We start from the raw sequence: 27,434 nt of genomic DNA on the forward strand, positions 1-27,434 counted from the left end.
TGGACAAGATTTGGTGCAGGTGTGACAACGACCAAGACATCCTTCAAGCCTCAATAGCGATTCACCAATTATGAGAGATGCGAGGTAGGGACAAGAGCATATCTTGAACTACATGCCAGATATGTAATTCGTTGTCGAGCCGGACTTCTTCCTACCACCAATCGATTTGACGGTAACATTGTGCAGCACCTGTCTAGCTTACGCAATGTGCATGTCCAGATCAGAAGAGGGGATTGTGCTTAATGTAAGCGTAAGCGAAGAGCAAGGCCCAGGAAGCAAAGAGCACAAATGGAAGAAGGTCGGCTGAAGTACCATCCCGATGCCAAAACGCGGGGAAGGAATTCTGGGAGAGGATTTCTCGGCCACCGGCTTCGTCGGAAGCGTTCTTTTCGGAATGACATTCCATGGCGATGCGCAAACCTCGCCTAAGAGATATTAATGTCTAGTACCATCCTTTAACTGGAAAGTCAAAGCTTACAGGCATCTCGGGCAGCGATGCCGAACAAGTGACGCCCATTCCTCAGAGCCGCAAGAACATTACCCGATCAAGGCTTCGACGCCACCGTTATGCACTCGTAGCCGACTTGAAGCTTTTCCCACGGATGTTATATTTCTACTAAATATTGTTCTCTGATTCATGGCTAGTACGATTGTTTAATTTCCAGCAAAATTGAACAGCTATCAAGAGAGTTACTCGCAGACCAAAGGTGAAAATCTATCCTGGAAACACCATTGCAAAGCCAAGGATAACAACCAGGCACACATCACACTTTGAGATATCCACATATCACCTTGGATAGAGATAACAGTCAATACTCCCGGTAAGAACAATGGCGGCAGAAGAACCGCAATCCCACGATTTCTTCGTGGGCACATTCAACACGCCACATCTCTACACACTGCGGTTCACACCACCAACGTCGAAATCCACATCAACATCAACATTACCACCATCATCGCGCAACGAGGGCTCACTGAAGATCCTACATAAATCCAAAGTTATCGGCTCGCACAGTTGGCTGCATCTCCACCGAGCACGCCCGGACGGCACCCGGAATCTCTACGCCACCGCGTGGACCGAGCCGCCCTCTGTGGTCGCCTACGCCGTCGATTCACCGACATCAGTCCGTCTGCTTAACACGGCTCCGACGAGATCACGCAGCGGCTATGTCGCTGCCAGTGACATCGCTCTGTATTCGGCAGGAGGTGCGACCGGAGAAGTCTACAGCCTCGACCCGAAGACAGGCGCGATCGTGTCTCCGGCTGGCGAACCCAATGGAGCAGACGCCTCCAACGGGACTTCGACAACGACGACGACAACGATAAAGCCACTCCAGGACCTATCATTCGTGGATACATCCACCTCACAGCGCGACGACGGCTCCGTGATGGATTTCGGAGGTCTGCGACACGGCGCACACAGCGCGGACCTGTCGCCCGGAGAGGACACGATGTACGTGGCAGACATCGGACGGAACTGCATCTGGACGTACTCGGTGTCCGCATCAGACGGCTCACTCAAGCTGGATGAGAAGTACATCTCGCCGCGCGCTAACGACGGGCCCCGCCACGTGTGGCCGCATCCGGCCGGACGGATCGTGTATTGCCTGCAGGAGCATACGAGCATGGTGGATGTCTTCTCGACGACGAAAGGCGACGCCGGCACCACGAGCCTGCAGCATGTCCAGGGCGTGCGGATCATTCCGTCCGAAGAGCACGAGCGCGAGTTCTGGGCTGATGAGGTGCGCACGAGTTTGTCGAATGGAGAGAAGCCGCAATATCTGTATGCGAGCACTAGGGGCTTGGAGAAGGGGAAGAAGGGCTATGTCGCCGTGTATGCGCTCGGAGAGGATGGATATGTCGATCAGTCCGCAGGCTCTGGAGGTGACGAGCGCTATGCCGGTCTCCTCGACATGTACACGACGCCTACGAGCGGTGGGTGGGCGAATGCCGTCCAGCCGGGTCCGACGGTTGACGGGGTCGAGTATCTGGCGTTGACGGATAGTGACGAGGGGTTCGTGTTTGTGCTGTCCTGGGATGGAAAGAGAATCTCCGAGGTTGCCAGGGTCAATCTGGGTGACGGCGAGGGTGCTGCGACTGCGGTTTGGCTGTGATTCCAAATGTACGCATACTGGGGAAACCCATCGACTACAAATTTGGACGTGCGGGCTGAGAAGAGAACAAGTTAAACCGCAGGTGCGAGTCAAGTATTCAGATACATGAAGTACATAGGTCGCTATCATATGAAGATGAACACCGACTGGGAGAAGTAAATGAACTCCATTAACACTTTTGATAATTTAAGGAGTCCACTCGTGGATATCAATTTCGCTCATGGAATGATAACTTTTCCAAAGCTACAGTCAAACACGCGGCAACCTATTGAATTACCTAATTGGGTAGAAGTGCTCATACTAATTAACCTCACGCACAGCGTTCATACACCTGCAGTCTTCTCCGCGTCCGTACTCCCATTCGTCGGAGCTGGTTGAGCCGCCTGACCAGAGCCAGTAGTCCCTGTTCTCGTCCTCGTCCTTCCCGTCTCAAGTTCATGGTGAGCACGACTTCTTGTGGCGTGTAATGCCGCCATGTGCATCTCGTCATCATCACTACTACTGTTGTCCTCCTCATCGGCGGGCTTTTTGATCGACATCGTCGGTGCGAATTTGGACTTGGCGCGGAGTTTGGAGCCGTAGAGGTAGAACAGGACAGGGATGGGAACTAAGGCGAATGCGAAGCAGCCTAGAAGTGTGGATGCCCATTCTATGCCCATGCCATTGAACATCTGGCGTGCGAAGAGGGGAAAGCCGGCAGCAGTGATCGAACGGAGAAAAGTATTCGCCGCGACTGCTGATGCAGCACTAGATTTGAGGTTAGTGATTAATGGTCATACCAAGTGGTAGACGGAGGTGTGACTTACAACATGAGATAGGAATCAATAAGGTAGTTGAAGCACTGAATAAAGATAGCCAAAAGTCCAAATCCAGTGAATAATCCAGACAGAGTCGGGACTATCCAATGGACAGATTTCTTGTAACCACCCCATCCAAACCAGAAAAGGCCAAGTGCGAACAATACACCACCGATCATGACAGGTGGAAGTCGCCATTCAGGAATGGGAATACCACCATTAGCCGCGAGTTTCTTGTTGTACTGCTTGGATGTAAAAATAATGTAGCCCGCCACGATGAAGATACCAGCCACCATACCAAAGAATGGAAGTCCTGAGACACCGGGCTTGAACCCATGGACACCCGCGAAAACGAGGGGATATGCTGTCAAAAAGAGATAAAGCAATCCATAGATGAATGACATGTAGATGGTGATGGCCAGAATGATGGGTTCTGAAACCAACAGTCGCAGGGGACGGGAAAAATTCTTAGTAACGAGCTCTCGAAAGTCGACTTCGACTTCTTCTTGCTTCGCGTGAATGCCCCAATTCTTAGTTCGACGGCGCAATTCGGCGGCTTTGCTGACTAGAACCACTGGAGCATAACTTTCCTTGAGGAAAAGCACATTCAAGATCAAGGAGCCGGCGCCCATGATGCCAGGAAGGTAGACGTTCCATCGCCAACCCAAGTATGATACATTGATGAACCCGCCGATGAAAGGCCCCAGCATCGGGCCCATGAAAACCATGGAGGAGAATATGACAATGGCTGTACCACGCTGGGTGTTGTCAAACATGTCGGCAAAAACAGCAGCAACCACTGCCAAAGGACAAGAACCAAAGAGACCAGTGAAGAAACGACTGATCATGACGGTCTGAATGTCTTTGGCCGTCGCGCATGCAAAATTGAAGAGAGTGAACCCCAACATTCCAACCAAGATGGGCAGTTTTCGGCCTTGCAGTTCACTGAAAGGTCCCCAAATTAGAGGACCAAAAGCATAGCCGAGCACGTAGAGAGAGGTGCTGAGAGTAGCAACTTCGAGGCTGATGCCGAAAACATGGGTAATCGTCTGAGTGGAGGCAGAGAAAACCGACGAAGTAAAGGTACTACACAAGCAGGTATATGCAAGCATGGCACCGATGTACAGCTTCCTCTTGAACGGCCAGTTCTGTGGATGTAATGGATCATCTTTTCCATCAAACTCAACCACATACTCTTCCCGCTCGGGCAACGCAGGAGGATAAGGCTTGCCACCGCCAAACTCAGGTAAAGGCCTGCTCTCAGCGCGACTCTTAGTCTTCTCACTCGCCCCGACGGTCTGGACATGTTGCAACCTATGCGTTGCTGTTCGGTGCATCTCAACCGGATGGGTTCGAATGCGACCCAGGGTCGCGGCAGACGCTGTTGCGATTCTACCCATCGCATCTGCATCGGTGGATGTGGAGGAACCGGAAGAGCTGGAGGAAACCGACTGGTTAGATCTCTGGCTTCGCAACGAGCGGCGTGCTTTGCTTTCTTGTGAATAGGTCCGTGTGGCCATGACCTCCGCCCGCTCCATATCCCGATCAACGATATCCATGGTTTTCAGGCTCTACTTTCTTCTTTCGTGTTGTATTCGTAAAGCTCAATTCGAGCGCAAAGCCTGGATCGTCAAGCAGAGCAAGAGAAGTCGTGCGCAACGGGCAGAGTGAGGAATATATCGCTAATGATGACCAGTTGCAAAGAAGAGTGTTGCCGTCAGCGAACGTCGTAGACTGAAGCTCCAAACGTCGAATAGGATAGAAATGTGGCGGTTGATATAACAGATGTGATGTGATGTCGTTGGGGTTATTGTGTGTGGCGCCAGTCTGGCGAGGAGTGATGTCAACTGGACCTGAAGGTGGAGGATCTGGGGGGTAGTTACTTCCAGAAGGAGTAGTACCTAGAAATAAGTTGATAGGGTTATGGGGAAGAGAGGTCAACAGCTGCGTCCGAGAAACGAGACCTTGAACGACGAGAAGCAACGATCGTGGGAAAAGGATGCTTAATAGTTTATGATTGAGGAAGGTCAACGCATGCTAGGAACTGATTAGCACCACCAGAGTTATCGCTGACACTGGCAGATACGCTTCTTTGCGAATGATCTGCGAACCCACGTTGTACGAGTAGCTAGACAGAGACGCGGATATGAATTTTGCAGAACGATGACACCAGGATGACATCGCTGCCCGGAGTTTGTGTCTCGTTAGCCGGGCTGGTTAGGGCCGAATCCCCTGCACTATTGCATTCGGCCTGGTTCTTATTGGAGGCTTACGGTTGAAAAGTGTGCGGGAGAATGCCTGCTAACCACCACTTGATGCCTAAACTTTTGCACCCAACAAACCTTGTTTAGGCTCTCCTTCAAAGGCAAAGTTGCCGCTCCTGGTTAAAGGCATAGCAAATTCTGTAACTCCAAGAGCTTAGCTACAACCTAAAGGTACCTTAGTCATCAACTAATCGAGATCCACCTTTCGGGGTGCATCGCCTCCGTACTCGTGATTGGGATAGTCTGTGTTTCACGAGATCATGCATCTGCGAGGCTCTTAATTCGGCAGGCGGGACATCCTCAAGTAATCCTGAATTTGAGATGGATTTCACTGCAGCACGTTGAGATATTGGGGATTGCATCCAGTGTGATGATTTTTGAATTGTGCTCGAGGATCTAGGGAGATCGGTGTCCGTGTGCGAGCACATATGTTTTGGAAGGCCTAATCTCACTGAATGACTCTCTTCAAATGTTGCCCACTACCAGCAATGGGTAACCCGGGGCACCCGAGATGCAGTGGCAGGCGTAGGCGGCTTGAAGTTACCTAGGTAGGTTTTGGGCGCCGCAAAAGCGGGTATACGTAACTGCTGACAAAGGTGTTCTCAAGTTTGAGCTTTATTACCCGTGCTACCGAAGACCCAGAAAACATACGATCAACTTGAACAACTTCGCGTCCAATTGACTTTGTCTGTCAACAGCCCAGCTTTATCTCGGCTCGCAATCCATCAACCAGTTAAGTCCGTCGCCTCGACCCTGCCCTCCGATCCAACACCAAACAGCATGATCGGTGGCCTTATGTACTTGAGATGAATCTTGATTTGTATCTCTCACAATCCAGACAGCTCTTGACCTAAATGATTCAGACGTCGAATCTCTGACCATCGGCTTTGCTTTCCCATTTCAAGAAGACTGAGTTTTCGTGTCAATCCGCTAGGATTCCCGAGAATGACAGGCTCCCAGCTTGGTTCGCTGCGTGATCGTCGGCCATGTCGAGCGGGAATCATTTGGACAGTTTTACACCGTGCTACTGCTAATGCAAACAGGAAAGTTAATGCCAGCAGTATCGATGCTACTATGGCTGCCGCCATCATAGCACCATATTTTCTTTGCACGCGACCACAAATTGCCGTCGATAATGCACCGAAGATGAACTCCAGGCATTGAGTGACAGCAACGCCAGAACTGACTCGAGGGTAGCACGAAAAACTGTTCTGCTGTTCATCCAATTGCTTCAAGGTTGATCCTTTGCTTAACGGTTCCATTAGCCTGGGTTGCAAATCCGAGGTGTCGAATGTTGACATGGTCAGACTATAGCACTCTGCGATGGCCAAGTTAGAAGACATTGCTACCAGTCCGGCCAAGAAGCATGGCACAGCCACCGGAATTCCTGGACCTTTCGAGGATACAGAATATCCAATGGCAGCCACAGGCAACAGAACTGTGAAGGTTGTTCTCCGAGCTGTGTGGGACTTCCAAACTGCTGCCTTTTTAAATGTCATGCTGTCTGTACGTGGCGGATAGTAGCGGGCTCGGCTAAACCAAGATGCTTTCTGGAATGGCAAGATGAGGATGGCGCCCAGTGCGAGCGACAGAGCACACAATCCTACCTCAACAGGAGGAAATCTATATTGTGTCGAAACCAACGCCCCTAGCAACTTTGACGAGTTAGCAGCGAACGCTATACTTAACGTCAAACTCACCATCAGAACCAGTGTAAATTGCGCATACACCCATGCCGAGTATAATGCCAACACGAAGAATCCCGGTTGTTTGATCATCTTCAAGCTCAGCTGTAATCCGGCTTTGATCTCTTCTCCCCACCAGTATGGACCACTTCCTGTCAGGTGCATCTTGACTTCTCCACGACCAATTCGACTGAACCCACCACCATCATCTCCCATGATCTCATGGATTGTTCTTCGAAATGCCGACCTGCGGACTTCTGGTGCAATGATATTGAGCATCAGGACGATCATCATGATAATCAGCGTCACCCAGAATCCCTAGTCGACAGTGCTGTTGCTGATAATGAAAGCCCCTATCACGAACCCCAGCGCAATCGAGCCAACACTGCACCATCCCCAGAAGGCCAACCAAACACCCATTCCTCCCCCGTGGCGTCGAACATCGTACGGGTTCACGATTCCACTTTGCACGTGAATACTCTGAAGCGAGGCTCCAAAGACGTCCAACAGTGTGGCAAAGGTGTTGATATTGATGAAACCCAAAACAAACCCCGACAGAGCGCGAGACAGGAGCAGAAACATGCGATATCGTTTGACGTCAGGGTCTCTAAATGAAATAACCGTCAAGCCCTGCGGGATCTGAAGACACAGGCCCAATGCCAAGGCGGATATTGTATACGGTTTGCGTCCATGCAACAGTGGTAATGGCCAGAATAACAGAGTCGAGATGGCAAGACCACAGTATAGGCCGACATTGCCTAAAATCATCACTCGGTCAATATCAACAATGACATATTGAATTGCCGGTACTTCTCCGGAGTATATGCCCAGCACAAGACCCAAACATGCTGTATTGATGCAGGCAATCATTGCTGCGAATCGTTTGCGGCTCTTTGACCAATCTCTTGCGACCGGGGAGGGGTGGTAGGTCTCATGCACGTTAAGTTCCTTCGGGTGTTCAGGTACGTCGACGTGCCGGGCCCCACGAAGACTAACAATAAATGTAGGTCTTCGCTTGTAACTTTTCTGCTGTGCACTCCACATTGTCGAGTTGCTGCTCAAGTCCCCCCGAAAGCGTCGTTCGTTCACCGAACAAGACTGTCGGCATCTCATTTCTTCATCCAACAAATCATCAGATTCTGGACAAGGTTGTTCTTGCAAATCAGCACCCTCGATTCTGATTTCTGGTATGTCTTTTCTTTCTGCTGTTCTGCGGCAACTCTCCGTTCTTGAGCTGTATGGGTCTGTTCGTGGCGTGGATTCCGTGCTTTGAAGCGTCTTACTGTCACTTCGTGTTGGATCTTGATGCTGCAGAGGACGGACCCCGACATTTGCGGCATCCTCAGGCTCAATCATAGGCTCTGGCGAAAGCAATTGAAGACTACCAACTCCGCAAGCTCCTCGACATGTCTTGGAAATACTAGGAGCGTGGTCGATGCTACTCTTCGCCCTCGCCAAAGTGATATCCTCCGAGAACCGGACACTTCGCTTCGAATGGCCATCTTTCAAGTTCCTTGTTTCTGGTGCATTTGACAATACGCCTTCTGGGTGTTTGTTACATGCTCCCGTCGACGTGTGTTTAGCTGACCGTGGTCGATGGCTATAAGACTGTCCTGGTTCTCCATGTGCTAGCCAATGGTTGTGAGGCACCTCCACCAATTCCGCAATTTGGAATGCTTCGTCGAGAAGATGTTCTAACTTATGAATGGTGTCGGTGATCGTGGTAGCTGCCACAGATGGGGGCAGAGACTCGGTAGATTGCTCGACGGATTCATGGGACCGATTGTGATAGGTGTTGGCTGGTTGCCGTCGTATTCTCGTGGTCAATGAGCATGATGGTTGAGCTTCGGCTCGTAGTTGCGCCCGTGCATTACTAGAAGACTGATGATCATTCTCTTTTGTTGGAGGATTGCTTGCCATTGCAAGCCTTTGCTGAGTTGGCCTCTTGATTCATAATCGAGACTAGAGACCAATCTCGGTGGTCTTTCTGGGAATCTTCGGTGGTCCCAACTGACAAGGAGGCAAAGAGGTGAGAAATGAGGAAACTTCGAAAGAAAAGATGAGAGCGAATGAGGTTTGGTTTAGGGTCATACATGAGGTGGGTCGAGGGAAGGAATACAAATAGCTATATAGGTATCTGGAGACCGAACGGTGTAAATGTATTGGGGTTCCACAGATGTCTGTTTGAAGTCTCTTGCAGACGTAACAGCCGACTGTTACCTAGGTAGTGGGTGGCTCCTGCCCAATATCGTCTCGATTTTTGGTGTACCTGCCACTGGCATCCCAAGTTATTCGAGCTCTGCCAAGCAATCACAAGCTTCGAGATCCGAAACCTTATCGAGCGTGCTTGCCCAAAAGCAGTATCGCTGGCAGCTCGGAAACCATGGAACATTCGGAATGGGCCGGCTGATGACGCATGCTCTTTCTCAAGAAACGACACTTTCTGACTGCATGGGCAATAAATGAATTCCTGCATGACTTGAAAGGTGTGAAGGGGGAATTTCAACGTTTAGACAGCATCTGAAGAGTGATGATTCGATCCGACCGGCTGGAGCCGAACCTTCAACGGCTGTTCGAGAACATGCAGCTGGTATGTACCCAGGTGGCATTATTGGGTGTCAAACAGTTGAGTCTAGACATTTTTCAGCTGCTATTGCCCCTCTCCTAGTCTGAATGCATGTCACTCGTTTGCTCTGCGACTACACTTGGAAACTATGTGAAACACAAGGTGCCACGCGTCCCCATGTGACATGATTTCTGCTTCTTTCGTCCTCAGCTTGTGAATCCTTTTTAGCATTCAACTCCCTTATCAAACAACCTCGTCCTCTTTTCTGTGTCTCGCGGTTTGTCCCCTCATTTCACAACCCCCTCGTCTCTCCCTCTCCCGGTCAATACATCCTCCCAGCTTTCATTCGGCGTTCGATCTCTCCGAAATCGCAATTCTCAACATGTCTTTTCTCAAAGATTTGATCAAGGACTTCACAGGCAACCAGAAACCCCAAAATGAAGGCCCTCCAGGATATTACCCTCCACAACAACAGTACGGTTCATCACAGTCTTATAACGGACCCCCACAACAACAATATGGTTCATCTCAGTCTTACAACGGACCCCCACCAATATCTCCTCCATGGATTGCAGAGTGGGACTCACGAGACAGCCGTTGGTTATACGTGAACCGCGAAACTGGGGAGCGTACCTTCGACCACCCCCAGAACCGCAGCTATGGTCCTCCAACTAATCAAGACTACCGTGGAGAGAGACAAGGCGAATATTACCAACAGCAGCCACCAAAGCAATCTCATACCGGTCGAAACGTCGCTCTCGGTGCAGTTGCCGGCTTAGCTGGGGGGGCTCTACTTATGCATGAAGGGGAGAAAGTTGGTATGTACTTGGAGGATGATTTCTTTTTACAACCATTGTCGTTCTTTACAATCTTCGTATAGCAATTGACTTTGTTTTTCTGCAGAAGAGAAATGGGACGAGGATAAATACCGCATCGATAATGACATCTCGAATGGCGTTCAGGACGTTGAAGACTTTCCAGAAGACGCTGCCCGTTGGACTGGAAGAAAGGTTGGAGAAGTCGAGGACATACCTCAAGACATCGAAAACAAATGGGATGATGGTGTTCAGGATGTCGAGGATATTCCCGAGGACGTTGCAGGATGGGCCGGAAGACGTGTTGGTGATGTTGAGAGGCTTGGGGATGAGGTCGATGACTCCTATGACCAAGGCCGGGATGATGCCAGATATGGGGACAACTATTAGAAAGGTCAAGCTTGTGTACTCCTTCAGACAGGAAGGCATCTTTCCTATTCATCTGGCAGGATGATTCTGTCAATTGGTGGTGGACTTACGAACAGTTTACGACTTTTGGAGCTGAAACGGGCGATAGTGTCGAGGTGACTACAATTGCAACCACTGGTGAATTCACATGCAGCAGGAAACATCGAGGACATTCGAGTTTAGTGATCAAACAAGACTTCAAATCGCAAAACTTGTATTATGACAGTGGAATGCTATCGAGTACAATCTGCACTCCTTGTTCTCAACAATCATCTGGAATCGCTCGCGCCAGCGTGGGTATCTAAGAAGTTGGAAAAATCAAGCTGGGTATGACATTCCTTCTGGCTTGGCATAGCCTGCACCGTTGGCCTTGTCAGCCAATTCCTTCTCGCGAAGTTCGGCTTCCTTGTCCTGCTGGATGAGAGAGCAGCAGCCACAGCAGCATGTTGTGAACAGATCAGTGACGAAGTTGCCCTGGAGATTGTACTTTCGGCGGATATCGGCACGCTGGAAGAGCATGGGGATCCAGTGCAGCGCAAAGCAAGATGAACCGGCGAACATCAGGCACTATTTTTTTGATGAACTCTGATCAGCAAATACTCTCGGTCAAAGACATGTGGAAGGGAGGGCTCACAGATGTGTTGACGCAGTTATACCCTTCCATGTTGGCGTTCTTCCGAGTCCGGTGGTGGGTTTTTCCGAAGGTGATGCATGGCACGCAGCAGGTGATGGCACATGTATCGATGGGCATGAAGCAGCCAAAGAGGGACTCATGCCATGGGCGAGCATCAGGTGCAGCAGCACCGGTGATGACTGTGGAGTCGGCGAGAGCCTCGTTGAAGCGTTTGACCCAGTCGTTCACATCGTCCTGGTCGATGACGGGCTTCTGAGCCGCAGCCGGAGCGGGTTGTGCCATTGTGTATGAGTTTGAAGTTGATGAGATGTTCTCAAAGGAGTGACTGGGGTGAGGAAATGAAGAGAAGGGAAGACAGACTGTTACTAGAACGATGGCAACAAACACACTGAGAGAGGACGCTGGGACCAAGTCGGCACATTCTTGCGGAAATCATTTTCGAGATATATAGGTGCACTACAATGCTTGCAGCTAACGTACCCCTCTCCTTGGAGACGTCAAGTGCCCGTGTGCCTCGTGTCAATTGCAACTGGTGTACGGATAGCGTTCATGGCTTCATTGGAAACCCCGTCTTCTGGAGATTTGATAACCCAAGCAGCCTTGTCAAAAGCTGCTGGAGCCCCTTTTCCACCACCTAGTGGGGGACAGTCTCGACATGCACTGAACCCAAGGTCTCATGCAGAGGTGGAATGATCTGACTGGGCCAGCGGACTGTACTTGGTTGGACCAGACTTGCATGCTTTGAGACCGATACGAATGGTGCATGTCTAAACAACAAATGACGAGCGCTTGGGTGCGCCTTATCCGTTGAGAGCAATCATACTCCCTGGTGGCTTTGGTTTCCAGCGGACCCTTGGGCCCCTGGGGCATTTCACAGCCTTGTCCTGTTAACAGCTTCGCCCTATGAAATTTCGAGTTAAGTCCCCCTGGAGGCTGGAGCCCGTTTCTCCTGCCGAGACGGCTGTTAAGCGAGGCTAGCGCCTGTGATGGGATAAGTTTGTGGGGGCGAGGAACTGTGTTTGAGCCCTGGAGCGGAGAATGTTAGGTAAGTGGTTTAACGGGAACTGTCCGCTTTGATGGGGGCTGGATCTCGAGCTCTTTGAACCACCGAGTGTCTTCCATACCAACCGTTGGCAGTTACCTCAACCGCCACCAGTTCTTGTTAGGTACACCTACTCTAAATTCCAGGTAGTACACTGCAAATGCCAGACAGACACAGGTGATTCGAAAATCCTAGTCGAACGATAGAGAGAGCTTGGCGTAATCTATCTCGTTTGATTGTGGGCCGTGTCTGGCTCAAACCTTCGCACACGAAGTAGTACATCGTAGGCTCGAGCCACGTTCCCCGTCAAATGTTTTCCCCAAATCCGAGAACACGAAAGCCATGCATCTCCCCTTTTTATTTAGCTTGTTTTGCACTGTCGATCTTGAGACTTGCTAGAAGTTTATTCTTCTTGTGGTTGGTTTAATTTTGTCTCGCCCCCTGCTGTTAACCTCGAAGACTGTTATTGGCCTGTCTGGCGTCAGTTATGTTGGATATTCCGAGATGAGGTGTTCTCGACAGGCGAGATGCCGTACGAGGACGAGAGAGACAGAGCCCGGGTGCTGCTGCTGTTAGCCCTCTCTGCGCAGGTCTTGGACTTCTCTCCCGTTAAGACACCGCTGTGCAGTCTCAGCTCATGCATGTTCCGGCGTATTGAAATTTATCGAGCCATTTTGGATACGAATCCATGGGATAGGTTCTTTACATTGGTGAGGATGAGTGCTTCACAACACGATGCATTCAATGATATTGCAGAATCAAGTCTTTCTGCATGGTGGCAGGTCCTTACGAACGATAGTAGTACTATCCTGAGATTCTCACCCAAGAACGAATAGCCATGCGAAACATCTCCCCTGCCTAGAACCACCATCAGACCTGATAACCCTCAGTATGATCAACTGCAGCAAACCCCCAAGGGTAGTCCATGAACAGTGCAACCTTTTTTGCCGACTCCAAATCCACTACTTTTGAGACATACCAGAGAACACAGTCGATTCCACAACTAATGCCTCCAGAAGTTGCAATCTGGATCCCAGAAGTAGTGGCTCCGGCATGAATGAACCTCTTTCTCTGAACGTCAATGGCGGCCGCCGGAGTATGTGTCGCCACATAGTCTTCACTGAGAGCCTTTAGCTGTGGGATGGCTGCCCAGTGTGTCGTGGCCGGCTTCCCGGCGAGATACCCAGTGATGCCTAGGAATTCGGAACCCGTACAAATCGAGATGAGCCAGCGTGGTTTTGATTCCGTCTCAAGCTTTCCGAAATGGGTGATAAGACTTAGCAGTCCGTCGCCGCCATTAGGACTCTTGAGTATCGCATCGATCCCCCATCGACGCGCCCCTGGAATGATCAACGCATCGAAGTCTTGCAGTGACACGTTCACTGGCCTTCTATAGCTTGGGTCGAGGATGTCCGCGATTGCGATGTCTCGTTGAATCTGCACTCCCTCACATGCTTTGGTCAGCTCGGTGGCAGATGCAACATAGACCTCAAAGGTTTCATCGGGGAGGGCAGAATTCTTCAGAACTTCTAGTGGCCCGTTCAAATCAAGAGTGTTGAAGCCAGGGAATATTGGAAGCAGAACTTTCAATGTTTTCGTCATCGTGGATTGTGATAAGTTGCCTTCCAAGTGTTGGCTTGGTGAGTGTTGTCGTCGTTTATGTGAAGCGCCTCGTCGACCCTTCCTTGATCAATTTTATAACCGATGTGTGGTCCGATGAAATATTGACGGACACTTTACCGAAAGTTGATTTGTAAGGTACCACGATGATCTAGTAGCGATCTCTCTAGCCATATTTTATACCTGCTTGTTGGGCTTCCTTTCCCGTCTTGGCCATACTTGCGAAGAACGAGCGTAACTGGCGCTGAGACTCATGAGTGGCTGGGGCAACGCAGTTATTTTCCCCACGAATGTCTAGAATGAACCCCCAAGATATTTGGTTGCCAGTGACTGAAGAAAGCCACAAAGCTCTCAAACTGGTCTGTGGCCATGGTTTGATTTGTCCCCGAGTATACAAGTACTCTGGATGGTATAGGATAGGTAGCCCGGAATTCAATAGCCTCCTGGGCCCTCTGTGAGATATTAGCTTCCTTGCCGATTGCATAAGCTGGTGCTCTTAATCAACGAAAAACCAGAATGTCCCAAATTTCGACCGCGGTCATAGAACTCTAAGTGTCAGAAACATTGGCCATGTTTCGTCAATCATAGCACACACCCACGAGCGCCAATACCAAAGTTGGGGAAATCCATGTCAACATTGGGAACCAGCGAAGCGATTCTAACATGCCAACCAGCAGCCGCCCAACGGCGCCAACCCGCCCGATTTCAAAAGTGCAAGTCGGAATAATCGGTATCAGGCCATGGTTTCCGGGCATTGAGCCATTGATCTTCTCTCCCACACTCGGTGCCTCTCAGTCCTTCTGCTCCTTTTGAGGCTCCGCGTGGGTTCTTGTTGCCTTGCGCCCCTCTTTGAATGCTGGACAGGCTGAAAATGCGGGCGAAATGACCTCAATAGGCCCCAATGACCTGATTAGCGCCTTGCAAACGATCTCACGTCGCAGCTGCTGACCAAGGTCCCGGCAGGTGCGAGTCGCACACTTCCCGCTTCAGTTAAGCGCAGCCTCGAAGGGGAATAGGGGCTCGCTACAGAGGAAGGTAGTGCCAACTCACTGCGGACAAACCCGACATCGAGAGTCTGGACTCACAACATACATTGCCAAGCAGTCACCAAGCTATGTGCTTTCTTTTCTCTTATTAGAGTTCGGAATATCTTTCTCACAAACCTGATTAATAACTTGACTGACAAAATGGTCGTGAGCAAATCACAGAAAACCATGTGCACAATTATACAAATGTCTCATACACCACCACCAGCTGACTACGAAATATACCCAACATCTCAAAGCTGAGGGGATTTGATGCCAAAGCTCCCCCAGAGGTAGGGTCGTCATGGACTCTTCCCAGTCAAGCTCATCTTCATCTGGGACGTGGGCGAGCGGACGCAGGCTTTCCAGATCCCAACGTGAGAGAAAGAGGTCCAGCGATCGAAAACGTGTGAGAAAAAGGCGAGCACAAGATGCCACCCTCCAATCCCAACTCGCAGAGGTCACTGCAGAGCGTGACTTGCTGAGGCACAATATGGCATTGATGTCTCATGCTTTGAACAACAATCCAGATGCCCATGGTATCCCTCATGGCCAAACTGCTACCGAAATGCTTTACAACGACCCTTGGCAAGAGATGGCTCTCGGTTATGCTTACAACTTTCCCGATATTCCTTTGCCTGCTAGGTCTATGAACCCAATGACTTCATTCGTCCCATTTCCCGAGCCAAACAGCGGAGTGACTCCCGCTTCTGTAGCTCACCCATTGCTTCCTATCGAGACTTCGACACCAGGGCTTGCGGCCGAGCACCCTTCGCTCGACAGATACATTCAAGACTCTGCTCTCTCAAGCGCTTCCAACAGAGAGCAAGCCTCAGACTGCCAGCGAATACTGGGACAGCCTGTGCGAATGGCACGCACGCTCACTGCAAAAGACGTTTGTACCGATGCATCCTTGAACGATGACGCTCTTATCAGTGGTGTTAAAGACGGTTGGGCCGGTGTCGAGGCACGCTATGGCAGCTCATTTTGTCCTTTGTGGACTGCGGTCAAAGCCCTTGACATGCGAATATTCGGCCAGGCGGGAATACTGACGAGGCTGCCATGCTTGAAGATGATCCACTCAATGCTACTTGTAAGTCTCTTCTTACCTCGACCCCACACCAGGTCGCCATGATTAATCTGTCCGAAACATAGTGTATGGTGAAGGCTATTTCCGTGCGGGATCTGCCAGTATGGTATCGCCCCGTGTAAATTCTCCTGAACCCCTGTGTGGCTCAGTTATTCTGACAGTATGACAGAAAAGCACAATACGATTATGAACATCCATTTGCTGCAGACCTGCTGCCATGGTAAGCCAAAGATCTCTTGTATCCAAATTGGCCACGGCCATCCACAATCACAGCATATTCTTCACATCATGCCAAAAATGTCTAACAAACTCCTTCTTGAACACCACTAGGCCCGGCCTCCGAGAACGCGCCGTATTCGATAAGAAACTCACGCAGACCAACCAGTTCTGGACACAGTTAGTCTACCAATTCCGCCTTGGATTCCCAGCAGAAAACGACGAAGACGACGCCGTGTCGTTCGACGAGACCACCAAACGCTGGAGCTTCACCGGGCTATTTCTCCACCACATGTACGAGATCCGCGAGTGGCAGATGGACCCCAAGTTCTTCGACAACTGGCCCGGTACGTACTATGACATCGTTCCTCTGCCAGAGATCGGACGCTCGCTTCCGCTTCCTGTGATGGCCGGATCTGCTTCATCGCCGAGTGACTATCAATGGCAGCCGGCGGTTGTGGTGGGGCCAAGGACCGGAACAAGAGGAAGAAGCAGCAGGGCCCAGGGTCGCCAGCACCACCACATCTTGCCTCTGCCTGTGCGACGTGGAGCGGGCAAGCTGTTAGAGTCAGATGACGAGGATGAACTGGAGGAGGGCTGCCACGCTTTGCCATGGTGGTCTTAGAAAGTCGGTCACCACACCTCTTCCAGTGCCTTGCTCCGGATTCATCCCAGTCAAATTCGCACACAAGGATCGAACTTGGGGCTTTTCTCATTGGCATCGTGGTTTGCACGTACCATTGCCCAAGGGACTATCCCTTTTCTACATCTATAATACTACATACCTCTTACCAAATCCGCCTGGACTGATATTGCACCTCTTTCAGACACCTCCAATATCAGGGCCGACAAGCTGACTCCCAGTAGTCTTCTTGAACACGAACGCAACACCACCCCCTCCAATAGTTTTCTGATCGACACTCAGCACCTTCTCAAGACACTGGTCGTCGACCTTAGACAAAAGACTCTGTGCAGCTTCGGGATTCGCATCTTTCCCCCACAGCACAGATGTATCCAGATGCGCATATTTCATCAATTCGTGCCGTTCAGCCTCCAGCCCCGCCTTGACAAGTTTCTTCGCTTCTTTGGACTTGCTGCCGCGGCGTTTCTTCATCGACGGAAGGTCGGAAAGTTCGGGGAGGTCGTCATCGTCGAATGATTCCATCATCTCCTGTATTTCTTTCTCGTGTTCATCCTCTGCGTTGCAGCTGGCTCCTGTGCCTTCACATTCGCAGGCGATCAGGTCGTGAGTGCGCAGTCCATCCGTTTCATCCAGGCGAAACAAATCTCTCAGTTCTTCTTGACTGAAAGTCGACGTACCACTACTCTTCCCCTTCCCACTAACTTCATTAACACCAGACGAAGCGGCCGTACCTGCTTGCATTATGCTGTCCGCCAATGCTCTTTTCACCGCCTGTCTTTGCCAGATTTTCTCCTCCAGACCGCCCTTGATAAGAAATCTGTAGATCTTACAATGTTTCTGCTGGCCCTGGCGATGGATACGAGCGATTGCCTGGTCATCGGTGGCAGGATTCCAGTCAACGTCGAACAGCACCAATCGACTAGCTCCGATCAAATTAAGCCCTACTCCACCAGCCTTTGCACTTAGCAGAAATGCAAAGGATTGTGAAGATTTGTTACGGTTAAATTGGTCCACGAGACCCTGTCGTTTCTTGGCTGCAACTGAGCCATCGAGACGAAGATAAGTAAGGCCGGTACTGCTCAGTAGCTGTTCAATCAGGTTCAGGGTCGATGTGTAGTTGGACACAACCACCACTTTCTCATCGGTCTCACGATGGATTTCCTGCAGGAGGTTGTCCAACAGTCGAATCTTGGAGGAGACAGAATTATGGTAGTACTTTGAGATGCCTGCAGGAAGCATTTCGTTCAGGTTCGTCAGTGATGCCGATGGTGTCGCATCATCATTGCCGTATTTTGGGTCCATGAGTGCGGGACTATTACACAACTTTTTCAAGATTGTGATTAGCTGGAAGGCGGTTTCGTTGCTGCGAAGGGCAGTTTCGAACATGCCTGACCGGAGCACACTTTTGTAAATCTTTGCCTGTGCAGGTGTGGGCTTACAGAAAAGGACGAACTCTGTCTTGGGAGGTAGGAAATCCGCGAGAATGTCAGCTGTTCGTCGCAGGATAAATTGAGATGTGGTCCGTGCTAATTCGTTGCTAGCTTCCTGACCTTGTTCCTTATCATCCTCTGTCGCATTTGGTTGTCGACTTCTCATGATCGGATTCTCAAAGTCTTTGATGAAACCTTTCTGGGACCCCAGACATCCGTCATTCACGAAGTTCACCATTGCATAGAATTCACCTAAATCGTTCTGTATAGGGGTTCCTGACAGGATGATGCGTCTTGGAGTATTAAGTGATTCGATTGCCTGAGAACTTTTATTCTTCATCGTTTTAAGTCGATGTCCTTCATCGCAGATGACGATATCGATGGGAGGGCCCGAAGCGAGCTCATCTGCCACGGTCCGCAATCTCTCGTAGCCTATAATCATCACCTGATAGACTTTGCCGTCAAAATAGTCGAGACTGGTATTCTGGTCCTCAAACTCCAGGACTCCCAATCTATCAAGTCCAAGCCATTTCTTGAATTCTCGCTTCCAATTTCGTATCAGCGATACTGGACAGACAATCAAAGCTTTCTTAACAACGGGTGACTTTTTATGGATCGGATTTTGTCGAAGTAAGGTCCAGAGCAAGGCAATTGTAGTCAGTGTTTTACCCAATCCCATGTCATCTGCGAGGATGCAACCTTGACCATTGAAATCACGGAGACCCATGACGCATTCGTACAGAAATTTGACACCCTCTCTCTGGTGAGGTCGCAGGAGTTTCCCAATGGCTGGATCTAGGACGACATCGACCAATTGCCGACCATTCGGTACACTTCTGGGACGCTTGAAAACCAGTGCCCCTGTAGCCTTGGGATCGTGACGAGGAACTGGTGACTCCTTCGAGCCTTGAACCTGAACAGTGCTTTGCTTCAGCGGCTGCTTAAATGCTGAAGCACGAGGAACGGCAGGTTGGAGAGTTGACTTCTTGGGTCCTTCAGCCTTCTCCTTCGCAATCGAAGCCTTGATTTGGTCCTTCAAACTCAATTTGGCCGGCTCTGTAGCTGCCGGACCACTGGGGCTTGGTTCTGACGTGGGCATGGCTTTCTGGATTAACTTCCCAACTGAGGTGCTGGGCATGACGACGGCGAGATAGTCATTCCTGGATATGCATGCGTCCACCTCTATCTCCTTACCACTCATAGAGAGGGTGGAACCGGGAAGCAGAGGGTTGGTAAATGCTGAGCGCCCAATGTTTCTTCCAGAGTTATTGTACAGGGTAGCGTAGCCATCGCCGACCGTAAGTACTCCATCGTCTGTCCATGTTTTGTTTTTCTTGTTGGTCGGAATGCGCCACAGAACTGAGTAGTGGTTTTCAAAGCCCTTGCTGCCTTTTACCTTGGAAGTTTCCTCAGGACTCGGAGGGTTGCGGATGGGTTTTAAGGGATGTCTGCTGTCGCCATCGTTATGCCTTGTTGACTTCAGCAGTGGTCTCGATTGCGTCGAAACAGTCGGCACGTTAGGAGGGCTCAGTTTCCTTCGCTTTGCGGGCTGATTGGGGTCGACGTCGTTGGTTTCATCCGTCTTTCGAATCGTCAGTGGCTTGAAAGGCTTGGAAAACATCGCCGGGTAGTTACGATCTCACTTGTGGGCAACTTCATTTGTTGAGTTCAGACGATGGGCCGGGACTGTTGAAAATATAGTCGACGCGTCGCGTGGAGGAGCGCGTCAAAGTGGAACACGCAGTCACGCCCCCTCAGTGCAGCTGCCCCACCAACCTGTTACCTTTAAGTTGTTCGAGTTTGGTATCCCCTCATTGACTACAAGGTACTCCTTAATGCATACGACCAATTATCACTATTACATAGGTAGATATTTACTCTCGCCTTTCCCGATTTCCCTCCTAACCAGGGAATGTGCACTGCACTTTTAGTGAATCCTCCACTTTTTGTAAGTCGTCCCAGGAATATAAAACAACCTCTCAGTCAAAGTGTCCACCCAGGCTGACGAAAACAAACTCCGGTATACCTTCAAGAATAACCACATCAGCCTTGCTATCTTCCCGCAATGAATAGTTATCTTCATTTCTCAGTTCCATGGAGATCTAGAGATTGAATGTGTGGAGCCCCGATCATCTTTCACACTCGCCGTGAGGTGGATTGAATCCCTGGAAGTTTCACATTCGGAGGCCAAGGGACGTTGAGATCCCATATGCGCATTATTGTTTCTGGCTGGTATTCTGCTCTAGGAGCTCCGTGGCTGGGTCGCGGGGCTCCTCTGCCTCGTCTTCCACGTCACTGGTCTCATCCACTAGGTTGCGAGTCATGATGTAGTTCCAAAGAACTCGGAAGATCAAGAACAACCAGAAGATGTTGAGGGCTTGCAAGATCGCAAGTAGGGAGAATGTGATAACCTGGCTGATCCAGCATTTATACTGTTGGGTTTCCCAGTTAAGCTCGTATGGGCCAACGGTGGCAAACTCTGTGAGAACAGCCCACATGATTCGAAGACTGAGGTAGTGACGAGTATAAACCCAGATCCCGATAAACATGACATAGTATCCGTCAGTCAATGGTGAATTCAGGTAATTGAGGACTCTTGACGTCTAGAGTGGAATCAGTATAAGTGCATACCAAGATTCTGGCATATTGACGTACCGCAAGCCCGAAGTCAGAAACATCGTGCGCGACATAAACAGCCAGGCCGATGTAGGTGAAATGAAAGCGATAGCTCAACCAGATCAATGCGAGCGTGAGAACATGGTGAGCACCAAATTCGTAAACGTCAGTCCTTGGTCTCTCCAGCTGAAGGACCAGGACCAGAGCTTGCTGCAACCAATAACTCGCCTGGATGAGATAGTACGCCTTGAACAGTCCTTCATGTGCCATATGTGGAAACCCCTCGAACATCGCAGTAGTGTTGAAGTACCAGACCGGCGACCGCGACATCACGTAAAGCCCGAATGGAATCATCACGCTGAAATACATCACTGTGTACATTTGTTCCATAAATCTTGCCGTCTTCCGACGACTCCGGATCCCGAGATAGAATGCCAGTGGACTCAAGATGCACTGCATGCAGAATTCCCTCATGAAGGAGAGAACAATGGTGTAGAAGGCGACGAATGCAAAGTCCTTTGCGCCTTTTCCATACATCATGGCACCGCTGGGACCGGTTCTGGAGATCGGATAGGATAGATAGATGGCGGCGTGGAGAGGATTGGATGTATTTGGTTTCATCAGATATCCGAGAACGAGACTGAGAACGAGTGTCAATGGTGTCAACCACGTATGCTGAGCGGCGTATTCGTAACACTTTTGCCAGCTAGATTGACCTTTCAGTCGCTTAGCCTGCGCGTAAAAAGTCAACTTTTGTTCAAACACAAGGAGGAGTACTCACTACAGCCTTGAAGGATGTTTGCTGGGCTCGAGGCCTCAGGGCTGCTGTTGCAAATGCTGGACCACCAGTTGCACCTCGTGGATCACCACCCAATCTGGAGGATCGCCTTGGTCGCGCCATGGAGAGATGTCGCTCGTGTCTGGGCCAAGTATGCGCAGAGGAAACTTTTCTGTAAACCAAAAGTACAGAAGCCGCTGAATGTCCGGTAGAAACAATGAGTGTCTGAAATTGCAGCAAAAGGATCACACTTAAGGAGTGGAATGCGTGGGCAGCGCAGAAGGGAGAATGGAATGAATGGAGTGCCCTCCATATGCTCATAACAATATAAACAGTATATATCTGCGTGTCCCGGATATAATGGTGATTACAGGACTATCTCATCCGAAGCAGTCCGTACGCCAGTGAACCAGTCAATTGTAATGGTAGCGACGCTCAAGGCTGCGAGATGAGGAGGAAGTGGAGCTGCGAGATTGCGGTAAGCCCAAATAGGGTGTATCGATAGGCGGAACGTGGTTAGCCGGTCATCAGCACGGCTCCAACACGAGATACGATCGTATCCACGCAATGACAAAGAATCCGGCGTATTCTCCTGTCAAAATGAACCAATTCAATGTATCTGGCAGTATGGGTGGTCTCACGTTGAGTAAATTTGTTCCCCAGTAAACGCTATGAAGGATCTCAGTTAGTTTACTAACCCCCGGACGACCGCGATTGCCAAGACGAGGAAGCGGTACCCCCACTACCCTCCACGAAGATTATGAGCATGGCTATGAATAACGATCAGCCTTCCACAAAGTGTTCAAGGATTCGGTTGCTGTGGAGATACCAAGACTCATGTGTACTTTTTGGACTGGATTTCCATTCGATAGACGGTGCCTGGTTCTAAATGACCGTGGCCCTGGAGAATAATATACAAGGAAAGGGTTGCCTAGGTATGTTCTGAACCTCAACCCAAAACCTAGCGCCACGCCCCCCAATAGAGCTAGAACAAGAGGTCCGCTTGTTCATACATAAATCCGGCCATTGACCAAGTCAGGAAAGTTAACATCACATTCATTAATGGCTGGCGCAGACCATGTCCCGTCAACCATGATAAAAAGAAAAATAAGGCGTACACGCCTGGGAGGACAAGATTCTGCTGGTATTGCGACTCTGGCTTGTTTGATTTTTCATAGGCCTGGACGGCAAAGGCGCGATCCAAAGACTCTTCCCACCCGATGGGGCTAGTGAGAGTCGGTGCAGTCGGAGTCATGATCGAGTCCGAATCGTAATGATGCAGTTGACGCGCTTGTTTGCGTGCGGGCTCGGGCTGGCCGCTTGGAATCACATTCTTCGTGGCGAGTTCTTTCTGCAGTGTCTGGACCAAAGTCCTAAGTTCTTGTATTTCGTCCATGGCGAGATCCATTCGCCGTTGAAGAACGAGCATTGGAGACTTGGCGGTCCATGGCGCCTCTGGAGGCGGTGTGCACGGAGAAAGCGTTAAACGGCGGACTGGCGACTCCGGAAAGTCGTGCTTTAGTTTCAATGGGGAAAGGGGATGATGTTTCCGTGACATGGGTGATCGAGGACCGATATCAGCTTTCATTCTCCACCCCGAGAAAGGTCCATGTCGGCCAGCAGATATTGCACTCGCCATCTCGATAGACTCTGTCGGTGATAATGCCATCGTTCTTATCTTTCGAGCGCCAAAGGGTGTCCCACAGTGTGCAATACTGCTGTTCAGCGGTGTTTCATACTCGCCTTCACATTTCCATTTAATAGACCCAAATGTTGAGCGGAGGATTTTCATAATAATTTCTTCACCACCTGCCGCGGTGTCAATCGATAGCGTCAGGGAAGGCATCGGAGATATAGGAGGTGTGAAGTTCCCTCTGAGGTGTTGTTGTAGAGCGACCTTGATGACCGGAAGAAGATATGTAGATCCCCATTCTTCAATGGCTTCAATCCATCCTTGGAACTCATTGAAACTATCGGAATCCTCTAGATTGAATCGAGAAATCTCTGACATGTAATATCTTCCGTCATTATCAGTGGAGTGATAGTTTATCAGGGCGGTAGAGCTGTCGATGGCACAGGAGAAGGCGATAGGCTTGTCAAGAGCAGGCCGGGGACCACAGCAACGCTTAAAAAGAATCTGTAATGCACGGACGCAGTGAGCTCCTGCGATGGCGCATTGATTTCTGGTAGATTGAATGTTGTCATCTGACACTATTCTCATACGTTCAAACACTAAAAAGGGACAATATGCCGTAGCACCTGGAATCACAGTGCCAGCAGAGAAGTCCACGATTGTGCCGGTTGCTGATGAGGAACTAGGGAGGCTTGCAAGCTCGCGGTCATTGAAGGCAGAGGTAGAGAATCCTGTGAGAAGTCCGGGACGAGGTGCGGGTAGTTCGAACAAGCTGTCTCTCGCCCTGACCGCGCGAGGTGGGAGTGCCTCTCGACTTAATTTGGGGATCAAGCATCTGTGCAGGGCAGGATGAATACCAATGGGAGGTAGAACATTGGGAGGGAACAACATGGTGGGTCCGAAAGCATTGCCATTTTCGACCTGGCTACGCCATTGCCTTTGTTGATGTGAGAAGCGATCCAGGCCTTGCAAGGCTACCTTCAGCCTGTCGGTAAATGGTCTTGATAGCTCTGACAGTTGAATTGTTTCGTTAAGGGTAATGCGGAAGGCGCTGAGAACGACTGTCCGGAAGTCGGACCACTTAAGGTGACTACCGTCAATCGCTCGCATAAGAGAAATGGTGGAGTCGATGGAAGGACTTGGGGTTGCCATGATTCGATCGCGAGCAGTACTGGTTGCACGAGGCAGGAGTCTGCAGCCAAAATTTTGGACTGGTCGTGACCACAATCTGTGACACTCTTGTTGAAACTTGAGGCACAGTCGACCAAATAAGAGGATGTCCAGAATTCCAGAGGGAAAGAGATCAAGGAAACACAGGGTTCCATCGTAGATAATATGTGCGAGACACGTGCGAGGTCTCTGCTGTGACTTTGCATTTTGGGCGGTTATGCAATGTGAACTCTTCGGCGTCTGTCTCAAATGCCAAACACTGCAAAATGCCAAGTTACGAGATAGAGGATGTGTCCCTAGTGATGAACTCGGCGAATAGCCACAGCTTTGGGTATGCGAGATTTGTGATATCCCAGTCAAAACACGGGGCACCGTCAGGGGAGCGAAGACAACATGGAGGGTTAAAAAGCAAGCCACGAAGTGTTCCTCAGCGCGTAGAGAAGCCGATCATGCACGAGGGGCCATCTTTAGGATCCCAAATGGCCAAACTCTGGCAAGTTGATCACGATTGGCAGTCTCACAGCTCCTGGCAAAAGGACATTGGTGAAACATGCATAATCTCCTGGCGGCAAGAGAATCTGGCGCTTAGGAGATTGACCGACATTTTGGAAGCGAGCCTTTCATACCAAACATCTCGATGCAGAGCACCATAATCGACTTGTGATCTAGAGCAAGGCTGATCATTTCCATATTGTTTTATTTAGAACGCACTGAACATGTCGAAGGATTCTTCGAGTTGTTGTTGAGAATAGAAACACCTGGCTGGGTGGCATAACCTCAATCTGCGAAAAGCGGCGAGCTGCCACGTGACCATCTGCCACACTCACGTGCCGAGCTCTTGGCACCCACGCGTCAAAGAAGGAAGTTTGCCGAACGTTGGGAAATCCAGTTCGAACTTGGATTTCATCTCATTCCAATGACTGCTGGTCATTCCTCGCCGCATCACGAACCCTCGCAGCTGTATCGTTGGCTGTGGGCCAATAGAAAATTTCAGCGAAACCACTGTTACTCAAAGAAGGCGAAACGACAGTGACATGACCCATAATCTGAAGGGGTCATTTGAATGCTTATGATCGAAAATGGCAAAATATATACAGCTGCCGGTATTAACTGATGATGATCAATAGCACAAGCACAAGCACAGCCTTGACATACGAATGTCTTCAACGCAAATCCCGTCTGAATTTGTTGGCTTCACTCAGTGTCACTTTTTCCCTTGACCCAAGTTCTCCTGTATGGTTCCGCCAACCGCACCTTGCGCTGCACACAAATTAGTGGCGTCCATGATTGTCGATTCTGCAAATTCACATACATGTAAAGTTCTTCCCAATAGCACCGTCGCTGGCTAGTGGACCTCCAATTTTCTGCATTGCATTCATCAATCGTCTGGCCTCCTATCAACCACGGAAACATTCTGAACTCACCTCTCCGACTTGTCCTATGGCACCGTCGGCTTGGAATGCTCTGCCAACTGCGCCATCTTTGTCAAAAATGGGCTTCTTGTCTCCTTGAGCTTGCTCGGCAACTAGGAATCGATGATATTCAGCTTTTGCAACCACGGCGTGTGTCACATTCATCTTGTGGTCTTACTGTTTTGAGCTGTGCCACCAACACTCCCATCTGGTTTGAATTCTTTGCCAACAGCACCCTCCTTGTCGAATGGACCACCTGGGAGAATGTTGTGTAAGTAAAGCTGAGCTTTTCCAACCTAGCAATAGTGCCAACCTATTTTCTGGCCTTGCTTGCCAATCTCCCCATCGGGCCTGAAAGCGCTACCAACGGAGCCCTTATTCGCGTCGAGTGATGATTTGTCGTCGGCCATTCCTTGCAGAAAAGTCAGCTATTGTCAGGTCCCTTTCTACTCTAAAGGCCCACTTACTTGCTGCGTGAACAGATAGTGGTCGGTAGGTCTGCAGTGAGATTAGTGAGTTGATCGATCTCGGAGTACGTCTGAGAGGAAGCATGTTGAAGATGAAAATGAGTGGTATGGGAACAATGAATGTCTTGCAGCAGAACAAGCGACTTTATGACTTGGTACTGTCGAATGTCGGAAGAGACAAATGCTTTTTGTGGTCGGGCTTCATGATGCCATCCCGTCATTGTCCTGACGTCAACGTCAAATGCAAGGAGACGCTTGCATGTGGCTTACCTCAAACGTCTGAAATTGATGCAAGTTCAGCTATGGGTAACTTGCGCCTGCTGATACTGTCAAATTAATGACCTCAAATCTGTGAGAGATTGAATCGAACGGAGGTATGTGCCATTCCAACGTTTCTTTATGCTATGGTGGAACCTGCCTCTCATTGCTACGTCATATTCGAGAGCAACTGATGTTCGTCGGTCCGCCAATGATAACTTCTTGCTTGTTGGAAGGACTCGAGTTTAGAACAATCGTCATCGATTGCAGCGCAACAAGATCTCCAACGAATTGTTGTCTAAAACAGGCTGACAGGGATATGGTGTTCGGTTGACTTTGAGCGACGATGATGCCCTGTCGTTAGAGTGAATGCGGGGAACCATCAGCACGTGATCACGGCATATCAAGGCTCTTGGTCGGCCCGCCAGTCGATATTCACAATTCTTGAATTTGCTATGCGTCTTGTCCTGTCGTGCTTTCCTCCTCGGATCCAACAATCACATTGTCTTCAGCAACCAAAGTCTTCACGGCATTTGGTCTGCTAAGAATCCGGAGCAGAACTTGGGTGATACCGAATTGTCAGTTACATAAAGAGGTCATGGTTTGTCCTTCTAAACTTCGCGGAACTCCAGCATTGTCTGGGGTATGAAAACATCCACAACGGTTATCCTCCGAAGTTCTTTCCTTCTCCGTGTCAGATCTGAACTCTCCAAGCTCTTGTCTTCCGATGGGCGAGGGAAGTTGCGACGGG

The 27,434-nt window shown here is 50.0% G+C and overlaps 9 protein-coding genes across 9 annotated transcripts; 3 read left to right on the forward strand and 6 right to left on the reverse strand.

The window, feature by feature from the left end:
• Positions 1 to 830: 830 nt before the first annotated feature.
• LTR84_003217 (uncharacterized protein) lies at positions 831 to 2,114 on the forward strand (the record flags this gene model as incomplete). The annotated part of the gene is made up of 1 exon (XM_064846812.1): positions 831 to 2,114. The coding sequence occupies one exon, from the start codon at positions 831 to 833 to the stop codon at positions 2,112 to 2,114; it is 1,284 nt and encodes a 427-aa protein (XP_064705792.1).
• Positions 2,115 to 2,437: 323 nt separating this feature from the next.
• LTR84_003218 (uncharacterized protein) lies at positions 2,438 to 4,470 on the reverse strand (the record flags this gene model as incomplete). The annotated part of the gene is made up of 2 exons (XM_064846813.1): positions 2,438 to 2,861; positions 2,921 to 4,470. 2 exons carry the CDS (start codon positions 4,468 to 4,470, stop codon positions 2,438 to 2,440), a joined length of 1,974 nt encoding a protein of 657 aa, XP_064705793.1.
• A 2,708-nt stretch (positions 4,471 to 7,178) lies between these two features.
• Positions 7,179 to 8,780, reverse strand: LTR84_003219 (uncharacterized protein; the record flags this gene model as incomplete). The annotated part of the gene is made up of 1 exon (XM_064846814.1): positions 7,179 to 8,780. One exon carries the CDS (start codon positions 8,778 to 8,780, stop codon positions 7,179 to 7,181), a length of 1,602 nt encoding a protein of 533 aa, XP_064705794.1.
• Positions 8,781 to 9,808: 1,028 nt separating this feature from the next.
• On the forward strand, positions 9,809 to 10,631 carry LTR84_003220 (uncharacterized protein; the record flags this gene model as incomplete). The annotated part of the gene is made up of 2 exons (XM_064846815.1): positions 9,809 to 10,244; positions 10,330 to 10,631. 2 exons carry the CDS (start codon positions 9,809 to 9,811, stop codon positions 10,629 to 10,631), a joined length of 738 nt encoding a protein of 245 aa, XP_064705795.1.
• Positions 10,632 to 13,195: 2,564 nt separating this feature from the next.
• Positions 13,196 to 13,927, reverse strand: LTR84_003221 (uncharacterized protein; the record flags this gene model as incomplete). The annotated part of the gene is made up of 1 exon (XM_064846816.1): positions 13,196 to 13,927. One exon carries the CDS (start codon positions 13,925 to 13,927, stop codon positions 13,196 to 13,198), a length of 732 nt encoding a protein of 243 aa, XP_064705796.1.
• Positions 13,928 to 15,274: 1,347 nt separating this feature from the next.
• LTR84_003222 (uncharacterized protein) lies at positions 15,275 to 16,901 on the forward strand (the record flags this gene model as incomplete). The annotated part of the gene is made up of 3 exons (XM_064846817.1): positions 15,275 to 16,063; positions 16,096 to 16,112; positions 16,391 to 16,901. The coding sequence occupies 3 exons, from the start codon at positions 15,275 to 15,277 to the stop codon at positions 16,899 to 16,901; spliced, it is 1,317 nt and encodes a 438-aa protein (XP_064705797.1).
• A 198-nt stretch (positions 16,902 to 17,099) lies between these two features.
• On the reverse strand, positions 17,100 to 19,487 carry LTR84_003223 (uncharacterized protein; the record flags this gene model as incomplete). Its single annotated transcript, XM_064846818.1, has 1 exon — positions 17,100 to 19,487. One exon carries the CDS (start codon positions 19,485 to 19,487, stop codon positions 17,100 to 17,102), a length of 2,388 nt encoding a protein of 795 aa, XP_064705798.1.
• Positions 19,488 to 20,565: 1,078 nt separating this feature from the next.
• LTR84_003224 (uncharacterized protein) lies at positions 20,566 to 21,295 on the reverse strand (the record flags this gene model as incomplete). Its single annotated transcript, XM_064846819.1, has 3 exons — positions 20,566 to 20,952; positions 20,981 to 20,987; positions 21,288 to 21,295. 3 exons carry the CDS (start codon positions 21,293 to 21,295, stop codon positions 20,566 to 20,568), a joined length of 402 nt encoding a protein of 133 aa, XP_064705799.1.
• A 1,433-nt stretch (positions 21,296 to 22,728) lies between these two features.
• On the reverse strand, positions 22,729 to 24,528 carry LTR84_003225 (uncharacterized protein; the record flags this gene model as incomplete). Its single annotated transcript, XM_064846820.1, has 1 exon — positions 22,729 to 24,528. One exon carries the CDS (start codon positions 24,526 to 24,528, stop codon positions 22,729 to 22,731), a length of 1,800 nt encoding a protein of 599 aa, XP_064705800.1.
• Positions 24,529 to 27,434: the final 2,906 nt, after the last annotated feature.

This window comes from Exophiala bonariae (genome assembly GCF_035927105.1).
Source record: "Exophiala bonariae strain CCFEE 5792 chromosome Unknown scaffold_15, whole genome shotgun sequence".
NCBI lineage: Eukaryota > Fungi > Ascomycota > Eurotiomycetes > Chaetothyriales > Herpotrichiellaceae > Exophiala > Exophiala bonariae.